Genomic DNA, 16,324 nt, shown 5'->3' on the forward strand with positions numbered 1-16,324 from the left:
CTCTCTCTCTCTCCCCCTTCCTCTCTAAAAAAAAAAAAAGAAAGAAAGAAAGCTTGGTGGGCGGGGCAGAGACAGTGCCCTGGGAAGGGTTGCTTCGGATCTGGGTTCCTCTTAATTAAAAACAAATCTTGCTATGCTGTCCCCCCCCCCAACTCTGAACGCTGGTAAAACTGAACTCCTCCAAATGTCCAATTCTGCGGGGAAGTAATTTATTCTCCTTTCTTTTTTTCTTTTTTTTTTTTTTAATTCCAGTATTCTCAAATGAGGGATGAAGTATTCAAGTCCAACTTGGTCTGTGCATTTATCGTCCTTCTGTTTATCACGGCAATACAAAGTTTGCTCCCTTCTTCAAGGTAAATACGAAAGGACGGTCATTGGGTGCCAGCTCGGTGCCAGCTGCTGGTCTCCGGCCTGGTCCCGGGTGGGGGCCAGCCAGCTGAGTTTCACAAGGGGTCAGAATTTAAGATAACGGGAGCCAGCATCCATTCCAAAATGTGGGGCAATATCAGTGTCTGTTCTGGTGGTCTTACTCTGCGCAACAATCTCGTTCTTCTGTCCGGGCGAGACTCTTGCCACCAGCCTTAGAAAGCACAAGAACCAAAATCAAAATAGACCTCGCTCTTACGTGACACCACCCGTGAATGCAGAAAGTGCGTGGAACAGTCTCAGTCGCCGCGTACTGTTCCTTTGATCGTGACCTCTTCGTTATTCATAGATCCAGCCTCATAGGTTCCGGGGTCAGTAATACGGGTGCTTTAATAATACTGCAAGCCTCTGCACGTGGCCATTGTTCCAAATTCTTACACACGGTCACTCATGCAATGCTCATGTCATCTCTGAGAGGTAGGTATCATTACCCCCAGGTTAAAGGGGAAACAACTGAGGCTCAGAGGATGTAATAAGTGGCAATAAGACCTCACCAATGAAAAATGTTACATAAGGATAATGTGTTATAGAATTGTGCATCTGAAACCTGCATAATTTTGTTGGCCAATGTCACCCTGATAAATTCAATTTTAAAAAAATATGTTACAGCCTGGATTCCAACCCAGAAAGTCTCATTCCAGAGTCTGGGCTCGTATACTCTATGAGAGAGAGACTTGCATCAGACAGGTGACAGGTGACAGGTGCCAGAGCCAGCTTTCAGACCCGGTTCTGGCTTAGTTCAAGCACTGTGCTTTTTGCTCTCCCCTGCACTGTAAGGTAGCTTCTGCCTCTTTCCTCCGGTAATTCTCTTCTCCCCAAATTTACTATGAATTTTCCTCTTTCATGCGGTTAAAAATAACATCAACAAATATTGGTTAAATGTCGAATATAGGCAAAGGAACATGCTCAACGCAGAGAAATGTATAATTTTTTAAGCGGAGTCACTTCTGCATCGTCTTCGACATAATTTAGTGGGAGAGAGGAAAATGAGTAATGGCTCCTAGTTATCAAGTACTTCCTGCTTGCCAGGAAAGGGCTAAATCTTGTGCACCGTTGTCTCAGTAAAGCCTCACCAGTAACCCTAAGTGAGGCAGCATTCTAATTCCCATTTTTGGAGGTGATTTATTTGTCCAAGGTCATGTGTGGACATGGTGGCTGAGCTGGAAAGCAAAGCCAGAGACAGAAATCAGTGATTCATTCTGACTGGGTGGTTTAAAGCCAGGTTTGTAGGAAAGGGGTTACTTTGAGCTGAATACGAGAGTGAGACAGAATGAATGGAATGGAAGCGTACTCCTGATTTAGCAAACAGCACGGGGAAGGTGAGAAAGACCTGTGTAGGTCACGAGTCCAGGGGAGAGTCTAGAATCGAGGACTGGTGCAAGGAGGTGGCGGGCGCCATGGCTGAGGGAGGAGGGGGCTAGCAGGAGTGGCGTGTCCAGTGTGCTATTCTAAGGAATGCAGAACTAACCCTGGAGGCAGGGAGGAGGTCCTGAAGGATTCTGGGTAAGGTCCTAGCGTGATTCTGTGAAGGAAAGATGCTCAAAGTACCTAACACTCAGGGAACGGCAATGCTTGACCTCTCCTAGGTCAGCAGGGTCTGCAGAAGAAGGACAGAGGGGACTCCAGAACAATGGTGGCCCGGTGGCGTGCTTCCAGACCTCCCAGAGTTCCCACATTTCTGAGCAATTAGCTAGCAAAACCCAAAACCTCCTGGATTCTATCAAGAACAAAACCAGGCGATGTGGTAGCTCCATCAATTCCAGCGTGGAAGTGGGTAGCGCATCTCCCGAAAGCCCCGAGATGGGCAATGATGGCAGCAGCTGTGTGAGAGGGGTCACAGAGGAGCAAGCAGGCGTCTGTCCCAGCTGGAGCAAAGGAGCCCCATCAGAGCAGGCAGACAGTCACTGGGAAGTGCCCCGGGAGAAACAGAGAAAGCTCCTGAGAGCAGGAGGGGGTCTGGCCAGTCTGGGGGGGGGGGGGGGTGAGGGTCCACAGTGAGGTCTGAACAGCTGGAACCAGGGTGTCCCTACAAACTCCTCAGAGTCACCAGCCACCCCTCCCCCCAGGGTGGGATCCGGGCAGGAACTGTGTAAGTGGCATCAGAATCACTCACAGTATGGACAGTAGAGAGGAAGAAAAGGGAGAGTCCATGAGAAAGTGGGCAGGGGCCCTAGCCATCATGTTTTGAGCACAACATGAAAACAACTAAAAAAAAGTCTCTGTGAAGTTAAAGCAGTCAACTCTCCTGAGCCACAACCCTTTCTAAAAGCTCAGCAAATTTCAGACTTGACACAGAAATTAGCAACCAGCCCTGGCCAGTTGGCTCAGCAGTAGAGCGTCAGTCCAGTGTGTGGAAGTCCCGGGTTTGATTCCCGGCCAAGGCACACAGGAGAAGCACCCATCTGCTTCTCCACCCCTCCCCCTCTCCTTCCTCTCTGTCTCTCTCTTCCCCTCCTGCAGCCAAGGCTCCATTGGAGCAAAGTTGGCCCAGGCGCTGAGGATGGCTCCATGGCCTCCACCTCAGGTGCTAGAATGGCTCTGGTTGCAGCAGAGCAACGCCCCAGATGGGCAGAGCATCGCCCCCTGGTGGGCATGCCGGGTGGATCCCGGTCAGGCACATGCAAGAGTCTGTCTGACTGCCTGCCTGCTTCTAACTTTGGAAAGATACAAAAAAAAAAAAAAATTTAGCAACAAACTATACTGGCAGCAATCCCATACTAAGCTATTATTACAAAAAGAAAATAAAAAGTAGATTTATATGGGCAAGGCTAAATTATACTGTCTTAAAATGGGTGATCAAACTATAGAGAAACGGGGCGTGATGAACGGGGGTGGCGGTGAGGACAGGGACGGGGACGGGGGCTTCTGGAAGGCCCCACAAGTTCCATTTCCTGAGCTGAGTGGTTGTTACAAAGGCAGACATATTAGAATTAATGGTAACTAAGCTGTACTTTTCATGTGATACTCTGTATTTATGCTTTATTTTACAATTTTTTAAGAAATGGTTTTTAATGAGAGAGAGAAGGAAGACCTATATACCTCTGCCATATGGGGGCTAGAGCAGCCTTACGCCAAGAGCCCCTGAGTGCCTGTCATGGGCCACACTTGTTCTAGATGCTGGGCATACCTCAGTGAACAAAAAAGACCCCCTCCCAAGCCCCCAAAACAATAACAACAACAACAACAAATCCTCCCCTCTGGACCTTATAGCAAGTGGAAGGAGACGAAAATATAATTAAAATACCTACATAGGTCTAGAGTTATAGGCTGTCTGTGTAGCCATGAATGTTATATAGACACAAATGTAGACATGTCCATGTTATACAGGTAGGTATGTAGACGCCATGTGTGCAGTTATCTCTAGGCCATACATGTAGATATGTATGTGCTGTGTATGTTGGTTTTATATGCTATGACAGTGAACACGTTAGGACAGAGTACCACCAGGCAGTGCCGTAAGAGTGGGTTTCCTCACAGCCCAAGAGCCATGAGGGGACAAAGGTCTTTGGGAAAGGGATGGTCTCAGGGTGGTGAGCTGTCGTGTTGGTGGGATCTGGCCAGATTCACCCAAACTTTCCAGACTCCCATCTTAAATCCTCCCAGTGAGAAGGTGGGAGCCAAGAAGGATGTGTCTGTCTATGGCACACCCCCTCAGGACTCCTGGAGCACAGGGTGGTGACACTCCCAACAAACGTCCTTTGAGCACCTATGATGTGCCTGTCTTTGCTGGACACTGGAGATATACTGTCATGGCCCCTGCCATCATAGAGCTTACATTCTAATAGGAGGAGAGACAGCTGAACAAGGATCAGATAGTGTAATGAGTCCTAAGATAGGGTGTGTGTAAGTGGACAGGGCAGGTGGCAGTGAGGGGAGGCAGAGGGATGAGGGCAGGGGTCCCAGAGGAGCTCACCCTGACATCTCAGCTGCCCACGGAAGGAGCTCTCCAGGCGGGGGAGAGGACTGGGAAGGGGGGGAGGGTGGAAGGGGAACGTTCCGGGAAGAGTAGTTTGTACGTCCGTCCTGAGGAAAAGTTCTCGGTTGGAAGAGAAAAACTTTATTGAGACATTTCATCAAAGAAGTGATGTGATCAGGTTTGTGTTGAGATGGATCACCCTGTAGATACAGAAAATAGATGGGAGGGGGTGAGGTCTGGGTTTAGGAAGAGCAATTAGGAGGCGATTGCAAACCTTTAAGCAAGGAATTACAGGGACAAGAGAGTGGGGGTGGAGTGGACCCGAGAGGAAGAATTTGCTGGCGGGTAAGAGGGACAGGAGCTCAGGATGGGGATGGGACGAGAGCCCGACTCTGGCGCTGGGACGGAGGGGCCACTGTGCACCATCAGAGGGGACTGTGGCCCTCCCCCCCGCCCCGCTGGCCTGGGCAGGTTCCCTTTCCAGGAGGAATGTCCAGGGGCAGGGAGCCAGCCTTGGCGGCCGATTCCTGGTTTCGGGGACGGACCTGGCACTTCGCCCCGCAACTGGCCAGATGGTCTGTGACTCTGGGTGTGCGCTGGCGCGGGTGACTGAGATGCCAGCCAGCGTGCCCCCCTCACTTGCTCTGCCAAGACAAACACCTGACCAGGAAGAAAGTTCGAAGCTGAACTCTGACCAGACAGCCCCCACGTTGTGGGAAGCAGGCAGCCCACCCGCCACAAACACAGCTCAGCTTCCTTTCCTGCCGGCTCACATCCTCTCCAGCTCCTTCTGCTTCTGATTGACTCCTCGCACCCAGACAGATGGCAGGTGCCTCTCCCTCGCATTTCTTCTGTCACAGACCCTTTAGCAGATGAGGCAGTCTGCTCGTGTGACCTCAGCTAATTCCCAGTCCACAGTGAAAAGTGAATAAACCCTAGCAAAGAAAGATGGTGCTTGCTCGGCTCTTTCTACTGATTTCCACAGGCATGCAGATGCTCCTCTCCCAGAGGGTAAACTGAGGAAAGAGAAGAAAACACCCCTTGTGATTAACAATGTATCTAAGCCTGCACTGATGGTGACAGCAGAGACAGAGACAGGAAGACAGGAAAACAGGGAGGGAGAAAGGGAGGAGGGAGGGAGGGAGGGGGGAGAGAGGGAGGGAGGGAAGAGAACAGGGAGGGAAAGAGAAAGGGAGGGAGGGAGGGAGGGAGGGAAGGAAGAAAGGAAGGAAGGAGGGAGGGACGGAGGAAGGGAGGGAAGAGAAGAGGGAGGAAAGGAGGGAGGGAGGGACGGAGGGACGGAGGGTAAGGAACCTTATTTTCTGTGCATCTTGCTAGCTGTATATGTGTCCTTGACTTCTCTGGACCCTCAGTTTTCTCACCTATAAAACAGGAATAACGGTACCAACTTCCCATGGCTGACATCAGAATTAAGTGAGCCCCACCCATTTTGATAACCTCTGGTTTCATTCTCCTTTCTGAGCCACAGTCTTTTCATCTGTTGAAGTGGCTAAGAATACCTTTCTCTCAGGGTTTCTAATAGGATCAAGCGCACTCCTGGCGTCCTAAGCTCTTTGCAGATTCTAAAAGTTGGTACAAGTGTCACCTATCAGTATGATCTGAGTCCCCATTTCCTGCTGCACCGCACGCTGCTCTGGGATGTCCGCTCCTCCCAGCGATCCCGGCCGGCCCAGCGAACATCAGATCATGACACGAATCCAGACCCTGCCCCAAACAGGCTGCAGCGAGTAATTAGAACTTAATGTCTCACAAGGACATTAAGCGATGGAGCTGTTTGCAAACCCCTTGTCCTTCTCTTTCAGACTCGATTTCAGAAATGAAAGGTTCTCTTGCCTCTTACGTGCACCAACAATGCAAAGCAAATTCAGAACCCCTGGACGCCCGAGGAACTCTGTAATTAGATGGAAATTACACTCTGGCACCATAATGTTTGTGTGCAGAAGTAAACGGGCGCTGAGGCGCTGCGGCCGAGCGGAGGCTTCCGGAGGGGGTGTGCGGGTCGTGCCCGTACCTGGCCTAGACGGCCTGTCTTCTCATTAATACTCTTCCCATCGATCTTGGAAACGTGTTTGGTTTCCTGAATTTTACCATGAATAGAGAAAGGGAGTAACATTTCTATTTTTTTTATTTTTCTTTCAAAGATTTTATTCTTTTTTTGGGGGGGGGAGAAGGTGGGGAGGAGCAGGAAGCATCAACTCCCATATGTGCCTTGACCGGGCAAGCCAGGGGTTTTGAACCAGCGACCTCAGCGTTCCAGGTCGATGCTTTATCCACTGCGCCAATGCTGGTCAGGCCTACATTTTTTTTGAGCTCTTATCATGTGTTAATTAAGCATTTCACTACTTTATTACTTTAATGTCTGAGCTTTCTTTAAGAGGTGAGTTTAAAAATCCCAGTTTTGTGCATTAAAAAATAAAATAAAAAGGACACTCAGAAAAGTGAGTTGGCTTGCCCAAGGCTTTGCTCCTGCTGTGGGGTCATGTGCCTACCTTTCACAGCCTGGCGCAGTCGGTTTAAAAACTGTCGTAGATGGGGCGGAGCAGAAACACTAGAAATGCACTTCTCCCAGTTCTGAAGGGTGGAGGCCCAAGATCAAGGAGCCGGCTGATTCGGTGTCCGGCCACGTCGCTCCTCCTGGTTCACACACAGCTATCTGCATCTTCCACGCACGGCTGTGGGGCAAGGGTGCTCTCTGGGGCCTCTCTCTCCCTCTCTCTCTTTAAAAATATCTTTATATATTGATTTTAGCAAGAGAGGAGGAGAGAGAGAAAGAAAGAGGGGGGCATCAGTCTGTCCCTGTATGTGCCCTGACCAGGGCTCATCTACACTTCGGGAGGATGCTCTAACCGACTGAGCAATCCAGCCAGGGCACTGGGGTCTCTCTTAGAAGGCACTAACCCAGGGGTCCCCAAACTACGGCCCGTGGGCCACATGCGGCCCCCTGAGACCATTTATCCGGCCCCCGCCGCACTTCCGGAAGGGGCACCACTATCTCATTAGCCAAAAGTAGGCCCATAGTTCCCATTGAAATACTGGTCAGTTTGTTGATTTAAATTTACTTGTTCTTTATTTTAAATATTGTATTTGTTCCCATTTTGTTTTTTTACTTTAAAATAAGATATGTGCAGTGTGCATAGGGATTTGTTCATAGTTTTTTTTCTAGTCCGGCCCTCTAACAGTCTGAGGGACAGTGAACTGGCCCTCTGTGTAAAAAGTTTGGGGACCCCTGCACTAACCCCTTTCATGAGTGCTGTACTCTCATGACCTACTTACCTCCCAAAGGCCTCAACTCCAAACACTATCTCATTGAACAATAGGATTTAACATGCAAATTTGGGGGGATACATTCAGTTCATAGCACCTCCCTTTCTGTTTTCTCAGCAACCTCAGAATGAAATGCTGATCACTTCAGACTATGTTAGAGACTCACTCGGGTGGTTTCCTACATGCAGATCCCCCTCCACACACACACACACACACACAGCCCTCCAGTATGCCCTGCCACCCCACCGAAAAAGTGTACACCAAAGGACAATAGCTAAGTGGGCAGCAAAGCCTCTATTTTATAAAGTTCCAAGAAAATGCTTACTTTGCTTAAGCTGAACTATGGTAAAGAGCTGGAATGCGGAATGTAGTTTTAGACGCAGGAGAGAAGGTGGCGTCTGTTCTCTCTGAACGTCTTGGGTCTCCGCCTGCCTCCCCATCTACCCTGAGCTCCAGAGCGTGGTCTTACTGCTGTGGTGATGGGAAGGACCAAGACGAGGCACACACACCCCAGTGCCAAAGAATAAGGGAGATCTGGGAAGGTGCCGTGGGGACTTCCTGGCAACCTGGAGGCTTCCTTGCTCAGGAAGAGATGCCCTGGCCCCAGAGAAGAGATGGCGAGGCTTCTTCCCACAGGGAAGGTCAAGGCTGTGGCTTTCCGGCCATCCTGGTGGGTCTAGGAGGATGAGAGGACAAGCACCGAGCTTTGCACAAACATTGACAATTAACAGTGACCTTGTCCTTCATGAAGAATGAGGAAGTAGCCACGGGGTAGACAAAAGGCTGGGAAGATGGGGGGAATCTCTTCCCCTTGAAGGCTAGAGAGAGGAGGAACAGTCTCCTCCCCCCACCCCAAGAAGCTGAGCCAGTATTTACTGAGAACTTTCCATGTTCTCAGCCCTATGCCAGGTGTCATGGAAGGATCCAGAGAAAAGGTGAACCTCGGAGGATGAGCAGGGCACTCCCCAGGAGAGCGGGGTGCCCGAGCATGGCGTGAGGAAGCACAGAGGTACACATGGCAGAGCAGTGAGAGCAGTACCAGACGTTTGCCCATGGGGTGCAGAGAGACAGAGAGAAGAGGCAGCGGAGACGGCCAGGGGCAGCCACTAGAGGTCCTGAACACCACACACTCCATCTGGATGCCAGTGATGGTCACGGAAACGGGCAGCTTTCTAAGCAGCCTTTGCCTGGTTGACGTTCATCAGCTTAAAATAGGACGTTCATCTTCTCTATGGCTGCCTCACATGACCGACACACAACAGCCTTGAAACTGGCCCCTTCTCTCCTGGGCCAGCCCGACAAAGCGATCCGCCTGCATTCTCGTCCATTGGCCTCCCCCGCGGGCCCAGGAACAATGCCGTGTTATCAGGGAGTTTTTCCAGCCTGTTTAGGGGAAGTTTCCCATCTACCTGGAGCCCTCTGGGGCCCACTGCTGCCCAGACCTGTTTTTATCCAGAAGGCCTGCAGAGACTTCCTGACTGGGTGATCCAAAGAATCAAAATGGTGCAAGTATTTAAAAGAGAAAGCAAATAAGAAAACCTGCAACAGGGAAAGCTGGAGCTGGGGGAGGAGGCACTTCCCAGCCTTCGCGCCTCCTGCCTGTGCAGAAGGAGCTGCCGTCTTGGTCACGCCGTCCTTGTCTTAGCCCCTGCTGTCATGATGCCATGTGTTCCCACTCTCCTCCTCTGACCACATTTTCTACGTTGCCCTTGCTAAGGAGAGGAAGCAGAGATGCCTCTAGAGACGGGGTTTTAGGTAAACTGAGTCACTAGAAACAGCCTGACACCCAGCAGAGGCCCCCACTGCACAGGAGCTACTGTAGCAAGAGCTTGAAGCTTGAGATGTATAGCTGCGAGGGATGGCAAAGCCTTGGGCAAGGATGTGTGCCCCTCACTCGTGTCTCAGCCACCCCCTCCTCTCCTCCCAAATGGAACACAATACATTCCATGCAAACCCTGGGGATCACTCTCCAAACTGAGCAACTGGAAGCAGGTGCCAGGTTCCGTTCTTGGCATCCATCAGAACAGACTGAGAGAAACCATACTTCATAAAATCCATCTTGAAGAAAAAAGGGGACCTGGCCAGTTGGCTCAGTGGTAGAGTATCGTCCCGGCATGTGATTTCCCGGGTTCGATTTGCGGTCAGGGCACACAGGAGAAGTGCCCACCTACTTCTCCACTCCTCCCCCTCTCACTTCTTTCTCTCTCTCTCCTCTCTTCTCCTCCTGCAGCCATGGCTCGATTGGAGCAAGTTGGCCCCAGGCCCTGAGGATGGCTTCATGGCCTCTGCCTCAGGCGCTAAGAAGAGCTCAGTTGCTGAGCAATGGAGCAATGCCCCAGATGGGCAGAGCATCACCCCCTAGTGGGCTTGCTGGGTAGATCCCCATCGGGGTGCATGCAGGAGTCTGTTTCTGCCTCCCCTCCTCTCACTGAATTAAAAAAAAAAAAAAAAAAAAAAAAAAAAAAAAAAAAAAAAAAAAAAAAAAAGAGGGAAGGGTGTGCAGGTCTCTCCCACAGCCAGAGTTTTGAGTTAAAAATCTGAAAATTGTGTTGCCTTGGCAGCAGATGGCCTAGCAAGAAAGATGAATGTCAAGTGAAAAAATTGGACCAGAACAATACACCCAGGCAAATATTTTATGTCCACTGCAAAGTGTCTCCATAGAGAGAATAGTCTAGGAATGGATGCAATTTAAAAATGTCTCCTGCAATAGCCCCTTTTCTTAAACAAACAGAGAGCTAGAGGAATTATTGGAACCAAGGGGTGAGGAAGGGCCCCAGCCGTGGATGTGCTTGACGGCGTCACTCAGCGAGTGGGGGACCAGGTGATCGAAGCCACGAGACCCCGTGTCCTTTGCTTCCCTGCAGGGCGATGCCGATGGCCATCCAGTTCTCCATCCTGATCATGCTGCACTCCGCCCTGGTCCTCATCACCACGGCCGAGGACTACAAGTGTTTGCCCCTCGTCCTCCGGAAAACGTGCTGTTGGATCAACGAGACCTATCTGGCCCGGAACGTCATCATCTTCGCATCCATCCTGATTAATTTCCTGGGCGCCATCCTAAATATTGTAAGCATTCCAAGCCCACCTACCCTCGGGGCTCTAGGGTGCTCTCGGGAGTCCAGAGTTGGAGCCTAGGACCTCTTTGCACCGCCTTCCTTGGTACCAGTTACCTTGCTGTGCCTGGTCCAGCCCCGAGCTTAGGGACAGAGGACATAGATGTGGCTACTGTCGGAACTGTGCAGTTCCCTGGGAGCAGCTTGTCTTTTTCCCAGTGGGAGAGGTCCTCTGCTGTAAAGGAGCTCTGAACTCCCTAGTGTCTGCCCCGTCACGGGCTGATTGATTTACCACTCAATGGTAAATAAGAGTGGCCATGTATTAACTACCCACCTGCTATGTGCCATGCACTGAAGGAGGAGCCATATGCATTTTTCCTAAGTAACCCTCATATAAGACCCTATGAGGTAAGTCTCATTATCCCCACTTTACAGCTGAGGAAACTGAGGCTCAGAGACATGAAATAACTTGCGAATAAGGCCTGTCTGACTCCATGACTCATGCTCATGATCATCCGCTATTTTTCATCTCTGGGCACGGGGTGAATGGAAAAAATATAGCTGTCCTTTACTGAGCATCGACTATGGGCTATAGGTAGGTATGACTGTTCCCGTGTGATGGGTGAGGAAACCGCATTTCAGAAAGGTTGAGCATCTTGCCTATGACTTTCTAAAGGTTCCTATTGGCTGTGACACATCGAACTCGGGTGACTCTCTCCAACTGCCATGTGTATCACTGTTTTTAATTTGGTGATCTGTGATTTAACGATTTCATCTTCTCTCTAGCATGGTGACATGGTAGCTAAAGGCATGTTCTGTGGATTTAGATGTAGTCTGTATTGTCCATGACTTAAGGACCTAGCAGAGTTTAGGAGTGGTTCATCTGATCACAGATTTTGGACTTGGCACATTGAGGGAGGCTAGTTGAAGCATCATCTGGTGGCTGAAACCAGCACCAAGCCCTTTGGGTCTGAAGGAAGGTCTCCTAGTGTTCAGGGACCCAACGTGTGGACTCTTAACAATGGTTGGCCTCACTGTGCAGGGTTATACTACCTGAAATCTATTGTCCACATTGGCCCAGTAATTAGTTAGAGTCTATGTTGCTCAAGCTTTGTGGTCGGCCCTGAAGTAAAGGGTTCTATAGCATAAAGAAAACAGGAAGTTGTAGTCTAATTAAGTTCATCATAAAGGAATATTTTAGCGATTATGGCACTTGACCATGGGAGCACAAAGGATCATCGATCAAGCATTCAGAGACATAGCCAGAATCTGATCTTGACGAGTCAGCCACCTCTGGGCTAAAGAGTCCAGCCATAAGACCGGGGGCGGCAGGTCAGGGTCCCCTGTGGGGTCGGCCCTGCCACAGGGGTCTGGGAGGGGGTTCGGAGGCATTGGAGTCAAATAGACCTGCGTTAAAATCTCAGCTTCACCACTTATCAGCTCGGGGACCCTGGACAAGTTACTTTACTTCTCCGAGTTTCACTTTTTTCGGTTGTAAAATGGGGATAAACATAGTAGCGACATCACAAGGTGGCCGTGCAGTTGTTTCTGTACCAAGTGTCTGGCACAGAGGAGGCCTTCAGCCGAGGGCAGCTGTTCCTTTCTGAGCGCCACTAAAACCTCCTGCAGCTTTCCGGGTGCCCCCCGCCCCAGTGTTAGGGGTCATATGGAGAATGTCCCCCCGAGTGCCTCCAGCCCTCCCAGCTGCCTAGGGGGAGGCAGGCTGGACTCCGGCCTCTCCTCTTGCGGTCTGGCGGCCTTCTCTCCGAGCCCCACCAGAGCCTCCAGGGACCCCCATGACGGGGCCAGCAGAGCAGTCTCCCCTGGTGGCCTCTCTGGCTGGCCAGTGCTTTCTTTAGAGGAACAGAGGGGACCCCAGCTGACACTCCCATTCTGAAGTGACACCCCCTGAGCACCAGGGGTGCCCCAGGCTGTCGCCGAAGCCCAGCGCTGACTGCACATGACTCCTTCTCCCACACTCACACTGACTCTGTTGTTCCTGTGTTTTTTTTGTTGTTGTTTTTTTTTTTAATCCGCAGCTGTGGTGTGATTTTGACAAGTCGATACCCTTGAAGAACCTGACTTTCAATTCCTCTGCTGGGTTTACAGATATCTGCTCCTACCCAGAGGTATTTATCCACAAGCCCCCTTGCTGAGACCTGGGCCCAGATAGCTCCTCCCGCCTCCCAGGGCTGGTGAAGAGTCCAGGAAGCGCTCAGCGGCCTGCTCCCTTCCTCTGTGTCTTCCTCCTTCCTCCTTCTCAGCCTTTCCTCCTCTCCTGTGTCTTCTCTCCCCCCTCCTCTTTCCTCTCCCTCCTCAGCCTCTCTTTCCCATCGCTGCCCTTTGCCCGTTTTTCTCTCCCTTCTTCCTCCTCCTCCATAGCTTCCTCCTCCACCTTTCCCTCTGCCCACTGTCCTCTGTCCCCTTGTCTCCTCCTCCCCTGTTCATTTCCACCAACTCAACTCTATGTCCTAAAGCAGAATGTGCCCCCGTCACCAACAGAGGACAGAGTGCAGAGCTACTGCGCAGAGGGGGTGTGCTGCATTGGAAAAGGAAAGCAGGAAAGGAGAGAAGGAAGGAAGGAAGGAAAGAAGGAAGGAAGGAAGGAAGGAAGGAAGGAAGGAAGGAAGGAAGGAAAGAAGGAAGGAAGGGAGGGAGGGAGGGAGGGAGGGAGGAAGGAAGGAAGGGGAAAGAGTAAGAAAGAAAAAGAAAGAAGAGAGAGGAAGAAAGAAGACAGAGAAAGAAAGGAGAGAGAAAGAAAGAAAGAGAGAGAGAAAGAAAGAAAGAAAGAAAGAAAGAAAGAAAAGAAAGAAAGAAAGAAAGAAAGAAAGAAAGAAAGAGAAAAGAAAGGAAGGAAGATGAAGGTATGGAGGGGTGGAAGAAAAGGAGCAGAGAAGGGAGAAAGGAAGGAAGGGAGAGAGAAAGAAAGAGAAAGAAAGAAAAAGGAAAGAAAGATGAAGGGATGGAGGGGTGGAAGAAAAAGAACAGGGGAGGGAGGGAGGGAGGGGAAAGAGAAAGAAAAGAAAGAAAGAAAGAAAGAAAGAAAAGAAAAAAAGAAAGAAAAAGAAAGAGAGAGAGAGAAAGAAAAAAGAAAGGTGAAGGGATAGAGGGGTGGAACAAAAGGAACAGGTAAAGGAAGGGAAGGAGGGAGGGAGGGAAGGAGGGAGAGAGGGAAGAGGGAGGGAGGAAGCTAGTGACTCACAAATGCAGAAAACAACTAAACTTAAAGTATTATAGAAAGTACATGGAACACCATCAGCCAGGACGTGTCCCAATGGGGCACACACCATCTTAGTGTAAGTCTGACCCTCTCTTGGTGACAGAGCCACTAGTCTGGCCCTGGGCCTTAGAGTCAGTCTGCAGGGCTGGGCACAAGACAATCTTAGGCTCTACTAGTCATGGCCAAGAACTGGACACACGGGGACAGAAGTTCCGGGTAGGGAGGGAGGACAGCTGGGGTGTCCCAGCAGATCCCAGGTAACACTATATACCCTGAGGACACTGTCTGTAGGACCCCCTCCATCACGGGGGGTGGCGGACAGGCTCGGCTTTCTGCTGTCTCACCCAGGCCCCAGAATTGGCTTGAGGAATGTCTGAAAAGAAGAGAAAGCCTCACCCCCCCCCAACCCTAGGGATAGAGCATCTCTCTAGCTGGTCTGCGTAACATCATAAGGTCCTCGAGATATCTGGGGTACAGACTGTGACCGTCTCCACTCTATAGTCAATGAAACGAAGGCTTAGAAGGTAACCTGGGCAGTGCCACTCGGTGCCACGCCTGCCCGACTCCCATCCTTCCCACTCCTTTCCATCCTCCCTTCTTTCCTCCTTCTCTTCCCACTTCATTTGTCCAGAGTTGGCACTGCAGTGCCAACTGTGTCTGGCTTGTTCTTGAGCCCACACGTCTGAGCCCCGGCTCAGTCCCTAGGGAAGAATGAGGCTCTTCTTAAAGAAGTACAGGGCTGCACAGGACAGACCACAGGCTCTGGGACTTCCTCCCACCAGGTAATGAACGAGCTCCCATTTCGTGAATGTCTGTGGGACACCAGCTCCCTGAGAACACCTTGGTTTGAAGGGCGTGAGTAGGGGCCCTCAGGGCCTCACGCTGGCCAAGGCTCAGCTATTTAGAGCCGGGAAGAGGCTGGTTTCACTGCCCCAAGCCCCTCCCCTGCTGGCAGTGGACTCCTGTATCAGTGCTCACTCTCTCTGCACCTCAACTTCCTTAGCTGTAAAGTGGGGAAAATAACACCTTCTTCACATGGCTGTTGTGGAGTTAAGGAATACAGGGCGTCCTCGGTTACGTCACAGTGCTGTTCCTACGGCCGTGACGTAACCCGAATTTTGGTGTAAGTCGAAACACAGCCTAGCCTAAATCACTGACCTATCCTAACAGTTGTAAAATCATAATCTAGAACGTAAAACACAGCTAAGCCACAGAAAAAGGAAAGGGACATAAATGCACTGTACCGTACGCTGTACCGGGAATTCTTCCGCCGCGCACAACCAGACTAGTTCGCCCACACAGTCCATAAGTACAGCGCTAATGGCAGAAGCCAAGCACTCACATCTCAATTTTTTAAAGTTTTTATGGGAGTGAGCGTCATAAACTCAAAACGTATGTCAAGACTGTCGTAACCAGGGACCCCCTGTACCCTGTTCTCATGGTGACGACCTGGCGAAGGTTGAGTCTCTCGCATGACATCTGACGTGAAGTCAGTTTCGTGGACTATTTAATCCGGGCGTCCGTGTCATTCTGAATCTACACTGTATAACCTGAGGCCCCAAACCCCAACTCCCAAACTCAGGACTGTGGCGTTCGTGGTGGGTAGGCTTTCTGATCACATAGCTTCAGCTCTATGCCTCAGTTTCCTTATCTGTAAATGAAGGTAAAAGTAGTCCCTTCCTCATGGGTAGTTACGAGGAATTAAGTGAATTCACACGTATAGCATTCAGAGTAACACCTGGTCCAATGTATCTGCTCATTAAATGTCAGCTGTGGTTATTTAATATTTCCAGTAAACAGCTCTTGAGTCCACACTGACCATACATGTTTACTATAAGTTACATACCTGCACCAGTGTGCCCACAGGTCATGTGCATTATGAATCCTACTCAAGAACATTAAAAACTGAGATAAAAATAAATGAATCAGAGGTTTACATTGTCCTCCCACAACCAAAGGATCAACTTGTTCAGGGGTAGCAAACTGCCCACAGAGCAGACTCTGCCAGCCACCAGTTTTATAAATAAAACTTTATTGGGGCACAGTCACACCCACAACGCTTAAGAGGTTGTTTTAATATATGGTGGAAAATAGAATTCAGTTCTAAACTGGAGCTTGCCAATTAAAAAGAGAGAGAGAGAGAGTAAACACACAGGAAATGACTAGAAAGAAAAGTCCTATTTCAACTGTGATTTGAGAAGTGGCCTGGGGTGGGGTGGGTGGGGTGAAGGGGCGAGGAGATATAAGTTTGCAGAATGAATGTGAATCACTTGCACAAACCCACACTGTTGTTATCTCAAACAGCAGAATCTAGTTCTCAGGAGGTGTAACAGGAGGACCCTCATTTTAGAATCCGGGCCCTTTATGATAGGCCCGGGCATATTTGGATACATGCTTCTATTTGCAGGAACATTCGGCCCGCTT

At 50.2% G+C, this 16,324-nt stretch overlaps 1 protein-coding gene across 1 annotated transcript in view; it reads left to right on the forward strand.

Annotated features, from left to right (window-relative positions):
• ADCY8 (adenylate cyclase 8) overlaps nucleotides 1-16,324 on the forward strand; it is a 176,194-nt gene that overhangs the window by 124,235 nt on the left and 35,635 nt on the right. Inside the window, exons 9-11 of the mRNA XM_066265646.1 lie at nucleotides 253-353; nucleotides 10,492-10,693; nucleotides 12,720-12,809. Coding sequence (XP_066121743.1) covers nucleotides 253-353; nucleotides 10,492-10,693; nucleotides 12,720-12,809 — 393 coding nt within the window. The remainder of the gene's footprint in view (nucleotides 1-252; nucleotides 354-10,491; nucleotides 10,694-12,719; nucleotides 12,810-16,324) is intronic.

Source organism: Saccopteryx bilineata, chromosome 3 (assembly GCF_036850765.1).
Source record: "Saccopteryx bilineata isolate mSacBil1 chromosome 3, mSacBil1_pri_phased_curated, whole genome shotgun sequence".
In the NCBI taxonomy this organism is placed as follows: Eukaryota; Metazoa; Chordata; class Mammalia; order Chiroptera; family Emballonuridae; genus Saccopteryx; species Saccopteryx bilineata.